Source organism: Arachis ipaensis, chromosome B08 (assembly GCF_000816755.2).
Source record: "Arachis ipaensis cultivar K30076 chromosome B08, Araip1.1, whole genome shotgun sequence".
NCBI lineage: Eukaryota > Viridiplantae > Streptophyta > Magnoliopsida > Fabales > Fabaceae > Arachis > Arachis ipaensis.
Genome location: NC_029792.2, coordinates 117,043,063 through 117,049,612, shown reverse-complemented (window position 1 = coordinate 117,049,612; position 6,550 = coordinate 117,043,063). Strand labels below are relative to the sequence as shown.

General features: G+C 34.7%; 1 protein-coding gene across 6 annotated transcripts in view; it reads right to left on the bottom strand.

The window, feature by feature from the left end:
• The window catches only part of LOC107613793 (hydroxyproline O-arabinosyltransferase 3), a 7,548-nt gene continuing 1,040 nt past the window's right edge, over nucleotides 43–6,550 (bottom strand). For 2 of the 6 annotated variants that reach the window (XM_016315946.2, XM_021109798.1), the window contains exons 2-10: nucleotides 6,427–6,517; nucleotides 5,826–6,298; nucleotides 4,529–4,596; nucleotides 4,246–4,447; nucleotides 3,980–4,077; nucleotides 3,810–3,879; nucleotides 3,189–3,260; nucleotides 2,858–2,971; nucleotides 43–210 (exon numbers count right to left, since the gene is read on the bottom strand). In XM_016315946.2, coding sequence (XP_016171432.1) covers nucleotides 148–210; nucleotides 2,858–2,971; nucleotides 3,189–3,260; nucleotides 3,810–3,879; nucleotides 3,980–4,077; nucleotides 4,246–4,447; nucleotides 4,529–4,596; nucleotides 5,826–6,221 — 1,083 coding nt within the window. In that variant the 5' untranslated portion in view covers nucleotides 6,222–6,298; nucleotides 6,427–6,517 and the 3' untranslated portion in view covers nucleotides 43–147. Of the gene's footprint in view, nucleotides 211–2,857; nucleotides 2,972–3,188; nucleotides 3,261–3,809; nucleotides 3,880–3,979; nucleotides 4,078–4,245; nucleotides 4,448–4,528; nucleotides 4,597–5,825; nucleotides 6,518–6,550 lie in introns of all 6 variants that reach the window. The other 4 variants (XM_016315945.2, XM_016315947.2, XM_016315944.2 and 1 more) reach the window with 2 other exon arrangements.

The following is a 6,550-nucleotide window of genomic DNA, read 5'->3' as shown; positions in this document are numbered from 1 at the left end:
TGATTCTATGACTAAACTCGGTAAAGAAGAAAAATAAAAAAATAAAAAATTAGTCTTAACATATCTGCTATGCATTTTCTTTTTCCAAACATGTACCTTCAATACAAAGAGGGTAAAAATGAAAAAGAAAAAAAAAAGGAAAAATATTTACGTTGTGTCCCAATTGGGGATGTTAGCACTTGCCTCGTTCACCATCTTCACTAGGGTCACCTGCACACGTTATTAAAAGTAAACAACTGGTTAGTGATGCCTTTTTATCATGCTTTCCTTACTCTATAAAGATACCGATAATTCCGAATTTGGGTCCAATGAGGGGATGTATAAAGTGACAAAGTGAAGTAACAATTAACGAGTAATCACCCTTAGATTGATAGAATGTTAAATAACTGAATATGAATGGTCACATATCTAACAAGTCCCGTCACGTTATTACTTAACATATCTTAATACTTAGAAGATTCAATCCAATAATTCCCCTCCCAACACCCCATCACCGAGAAAGTAAAATAAAAAGAAAAAAATAAAAAGATAAACCAATTATGTAAAGATTGAGGAGCTGTATATATATTAAATGACAAGTTAGATATACTATATAAACTGAAATACTGAATGTATGTTAAATAAAACACCACCTATAATACTGCGGTTTAAAAAGGCTATCTTTGAAAGAAAGGGAGAAAACAAGAAGGAACAAAGATGCACATGAAGCTTTAACTATGTTTATAGTTTTCAATAATGTTAGCCCTTTTTCCCTAAAATAAAAAAGCAGCTTGGTGTTTTTGGTTGTTATCCTTTAAATTTTGGTGTCAAGTGGTGATATCTATATCAAAAGAAGATTGAGAAAAACTTTACAATAGTAAGACAAAATTTTCTACATTTATATCAACAAAATGCAAGCAAGTTTAGAGCACAAGGCACTAAAATCAGAAAGAGAGAAGAATGAGCTACGAAAATAGCACACAATTTTTAGAGGGAATAAAACAAAATGATCCAAATTTATATAGGGATCAAAGACATGTTTAAGCAACATAAAAAAAAATTAAAAAAGAAAAAAGATAAAAATAAGAAAAGATGATGCAGTGTGATACTAATGATAGGATAAGAATGGATCCTCTCAATTTTTTCCTTCAATTGTTTGGTAATGTATGATCTCTCAGCTTACATTCTTTAAATGGGACCAAGAAAAACCATGTGAGATAAGATATTAAATGGTAAAAGATCACACTTTACCAAACAATTGAGAAAAAAAAAATTGAGAAGGTCCGCTCCCAATGCAAGCATTAAAAGAAGAAAGGAGTCTCATAAACACCCTTGAACACTTGACAACTGAATTGGTTGATGAAAACGGTGTTTCAAAGTGAGGAGAAAACTGAGAAGGCTTCTCAGAGGATAGGCAAAAGTATTAGCAGTGTTACTGTTTAACAATACCAAGTTCAAAGAAATTGTTCAAGCAATTTGCTTTTAAACTAACTATATGCTAAGCAGAACCAACCATATTTTGAAAAGTCTAATCCTTGATCGAACTTTGCTATTAGATGACACAGAAATGCAATGCTGCACCGGAGGAAACTGAACTAAAAATAGCTTTGGAGGGTGAAGGGAGATGATGCTGAATAGCACAGGTGTAATGACTGGGATTCACTCCCCACAAGAGATACTGGTCACTTAATATTCTCTTTTTTTCCACAAGCCTTCAAATCCTCTCTGAAATCTTTACTCTATTTTGACAATGTAATCTATGGATCTAAATTTTTGAACAATGAACCAAAGGCGTAATATACCAAGGATAGACCCCCTTTTTTTTTCTTTTCAGTTTTTGGCATCCTAGGAGGGGGAGTGAAAGGGGAACAAATGAGAAGAAAGTTTCAGAGAACAGTATCTGGGGAATAAGTAAATATACAGGCACCTTAAAAACTCTAGCCATAAAAGATGATATGGTGCAATGGGATTCATCAGGCATATACTTCCAAAACAAATGCCTTTTGATGGTTTACATCAACTTCAATTGCAGTAGTGGAAAGTTGAAAGATGGCATAGTTCAATGCTAGAGACCTACAACCAAAATTTTAAGCTGTTGCCAGTTTTAATCACAGTTGCAATTCCAGTGTTAATGTGTTCATCGCAGTTTACATATTGTGGGCGGTTGCACTAGCCACAACCACCACAACCAAGGTGTCATTGGCCTGAATAGGTGATGTGGATCAAGATTTGAACCTTGCATATACTGTGATAATTTCTCACAATTGAGGCCCCTATCAGCTAAAAGTTATATCACTTGTCAAACTGTCCACTACAACTACCAAACTTTGTTTCTTGCACAATTCATAAGGACCTGTGTAGAGAGAACTCAGGTGTTTCACAATTCAAATGTAACTATGAAATCAAGGAATTACTAATTAGACGAGAAAAGTTGTCCCCCTAAAAAAAAAATAAGGTGTTTGCTGTGGTGCCTAAAAATTATTGCCTAATTACTAAAAAAATAAAAAATATAAAAGTAAAATTTTAAAATATTTAAAAGTTACTATAAAAGGTAAGTTAGGCAAAGTTACGCACCAAATGAAAAGCCCATAAAATTGGCCAAAAAATAAAGTATAACGATTAGAAAGCAGTTTTTAAACCTGTGGAATATGGTGATTTTGTGTCGTTCATAATTAAAGATAGTTGTCCACAAACCTAAGGGAAAACTGCTTTTCTTCATTTCATCTTACATTTTGAAAGAATATGAAAAAGCTTGAAATTGCATAGATCCCCTTTTAAGTTTTGAATCAAGTCATAGGTATCAGAGAATGCATTTCTTGCTAGATAATTTATTTAAGAAGACAAGCTGTTTGAATTAGTTGGCAAAATCTTCACATACCACACTTTCAGGAACCCCTGGTGGAGGTAAGGGCAAGTTCCTCGGTGGAGGTCCTCGTAGATGAGACCTTTTGTCAAATCTCCACTCACCAATTTTACCATATGTCAACTCACCCTGCGCATTCCAAAACAAGAAACTGTTATATTGAAATATATGACAAATAGGTAGTGTATTTGGCAAAAGTTTAAACCATCTAAAGTATACTTCTATGGCATAATAAGAAAATTAAGCAGATTTCACAGGTCGATCTAGAATGGAAATTATAAGCAATAGTCAACAATCATAACCATGCATAGTTCGAGGAATGGGAGAGATAAACAAAAAAACTTACCTTCATATTGTAATCACATCCGTAAGTATAGTGAATTATGAACTTGTTCTCAGTTGAGAGATCCCATGGGGGCTGAGAAATCAAATACACAGAAGTCAAAATATGCATATCATATTCAATCTAACACCCACTTGAGCTGATAATTGGTGCATTCACTGGATTAGATAGGCCTAATGAACCCAAATTAGCACAATAAATCACTAAATCAGTTTGCACTGGTTTATGTTAAGAAGATTGTATGACTGTTGGGTTTTAGCATGCAAATGTGTCTTAAAAAATAACTTGCATGTAAGTGTTTAGATTATTGCATTGCATCACTTAAAGCCAAACCCAATCTAACATTGCTACTATCATCATAAAGAAAAACTTATAGGAAGGTGATAACTTGTCTCTTAACTGATAACCCAAACAACACCAACCTGATTTTAGTGCAGATTAATTTGGATTTGGTTGGCTAGAAAAGATTTCCAATACCAAAATTAAACCAACCATTTTAAGTTTTATCAGTTTGGATTATTTTGTACCTCAAACTCAATCCTAACCATCAATATATGCTGCTATTGATGACTATATCTGCATAAACCAATACAATATCAAGTGTTACATGATGTTTTCCCAAACCTGTAGCATGAAGTCTTTACGCAGAATATGGCGCACTCCATGCAGTGCAGAAGCTACAGCATAAGCATACCTTGCGTCCAACAAGAACCATTAGCATACATCAATATGAAATTGTCACTACCTTTGCATATTAATGCTACATCAACGATCAAATATTTGATGAGACATACATTTCGAGCACCCATCCAAAAGCTTTATCAGTCTCTGGATCCTCTTTCATTTTCAAAGACACGTTCATCCATGTGGGGGCAATCTTTTCAATTAAATCCTAAAAAACAGCACAGAAGTCAAATGTATAACTGACTGGTATTAAGATTTTTCCATAATACGAATGATGGAACAAAAATGCTGGGTCCAATCAACTGATAACATCAGTTACAAGAACCAGTGAATGGATCCATTTCGGCTAATTGGAAGTTTTGGGAAGAACGTTTACCTTCCTGATAATTACAGGAGAATTGCCAATTGGATCTACATTTGTAACTGGTCCATGCTCCTCAGGAAAAAACTTCCTTATGATTTTTTCATTCTTCTCAGGCGTGATGTAAAAGAATGGGAAAGCAGCTGGATGTCCTCCATATGCCAAATTGGGTAAGGGACGTACAAATATGTGATCTGGCTCTGCCATTAACACATATCTGCATCAAAAGACAACTATATCAACTTTTTATATTTTAGTGTAAAATAAAAGAGAAATCACTTAGTACAAGAGATCTCACTCTTCTTCAATAGTTGCCTTTTCCAGCCACTGTACAAACGCCCATGGTCTATTTAGAACAATATATCCCTGAAAAGATATTAACCAATAAGTCAAATCATTTGAATTGTAAGGACAGTATATTTTACTGCATAAAGAATAATAATACTGGCAATTTTGTATGCGACCAAATCTTGTGCAAAATAGTCAATAATAAAACAAGAAAAACATTGTAGAGACAAGGGAGCTGCAAAGGATGAGTGAACAAATTAGGCAAAACAGGATTAGAATTTAGAAATGAATGCATTGGGGAGAATTGGGGTAGTGCCTATTGTTGAGAAGATGGAAGAGTCTTGCAATAGGTAGTTTTGGAGAGGAATTTAGAGGTCCTTGTAACTAGAGTAGAGAAGACAGGAAAGTCCTATAGCTAGAGATGAAGAAAGACCTAGAAAAGCCATAGCTGAAAATAGTAAATATTAATGGTTTAGATGGGAATAACATTTACTGTAGAATGCTTAATACTATGACATTGTTTGATCCATATGGCTGACTCCACCTAGCGAGACAAGGCTTAGTTGGTGTACTATGGGCAGAATAAAACAATAAATAAAAGATAATCATCTAATTGAGAATATGAATATCCAATCAGGTATGCTGGAATCGGATATAACTGCAGAGGAAGACATTCAACTATTAACTGTTTGTCAAATATCAATAACAAAAATGATAATGGGGATGAATACAAAATCTGGATAACAAGCAAAATAAGCTTCAAATAGAAGTCAAGTAGTTGAGAATAATAATTATTTGTATTAACCTCCTGAACGAACTCAATTTATAGATGAATGGAATCAATATCGAGTTATGGACCACATTTGCCCCCATAACATATGAAAACAGAAAATTGAAGCCCATAGTCTCACACATTCAGCCTAGAATATAAAGGGAAGATCGAAGATGTATTCAGCTTGGGGTTTAGGAAAAGGCCCTTAGATTTCCATTTCCTTGGCATTAGCATATTAAAAGAAATTTAAGCTTTGCTGGCCAGTTCCATGTTGAAATTCAATAACAGTTTTCTCAATGATCCTTAAGGTTTCCTCCACCTAACATCATCCTTTGAATTATTATATTGAAGCTGCAAATTTTCTAGGATTTCCCTCATTTCATATCACCAAAGTACTATAAAACACCATCAGTATTATTTTGCATAAAAATATTAAAAGGAGAAGCAGAGAAACACATATTTACACACACAAGCATGTCTAGCAATGGATTTTGATAATCATGAGGAAAAAATCATTATATAAAAATTAACTCACCCTGTCCATACCAGCTGGAAGAGGATCTACCACAACAGTGGGAATTTCATCCATCAAGTTGTCTGGCTTTCCAGAATGTAGAATTCTAGTGAATCCTCCCATCTCTGACCCAGGCATGTTCTTTTGCCTTTTATACCAGTAATACATGATGCGGCATTGCCATTTGTTGTATGGAGCATCGGTAGCCGTTAGGGCGACATGAAAAGGTGCCTTAGACACCTTCCGATTCTTTGCATGTGCAGGCATCTCAATGATGGGATCAAACAACAACAAACCATCACTAAAGGCCACACCTTCTGAAGATCCATAGCGGATTAGCATCGTTACCACATTATACGTGGCAAAGGACGAACCAAGAACCAAAAAAATGATAAGTAATGGTGAAGTTCGTCCCATTATCTTCCTAATACAGTTAGATATCAGAATATCATGGGCCTGATTCCTCAGTCTTCAAGAAAGCAAAATTCTCTACCCTGGAAAACAAATAGCTCTTAGTCACAATCTGAATCTTCCACTTCTCAAGTCTTCCAATACTTCAGAAACACATGATGATCCTAATTGGTAACTTCTTCTAGAATCACCGCAATGGTCTAGCAACTACCTGATTGGTCATTTAACCTAGAAAAAGAAAAATACTCTGCACCATGATCCTAATTCCTAATCAGTGACTTGAGAAAATCCCACGAACATTTCTACAAGTCAACATTTAGAGAATTAAAGCAGTG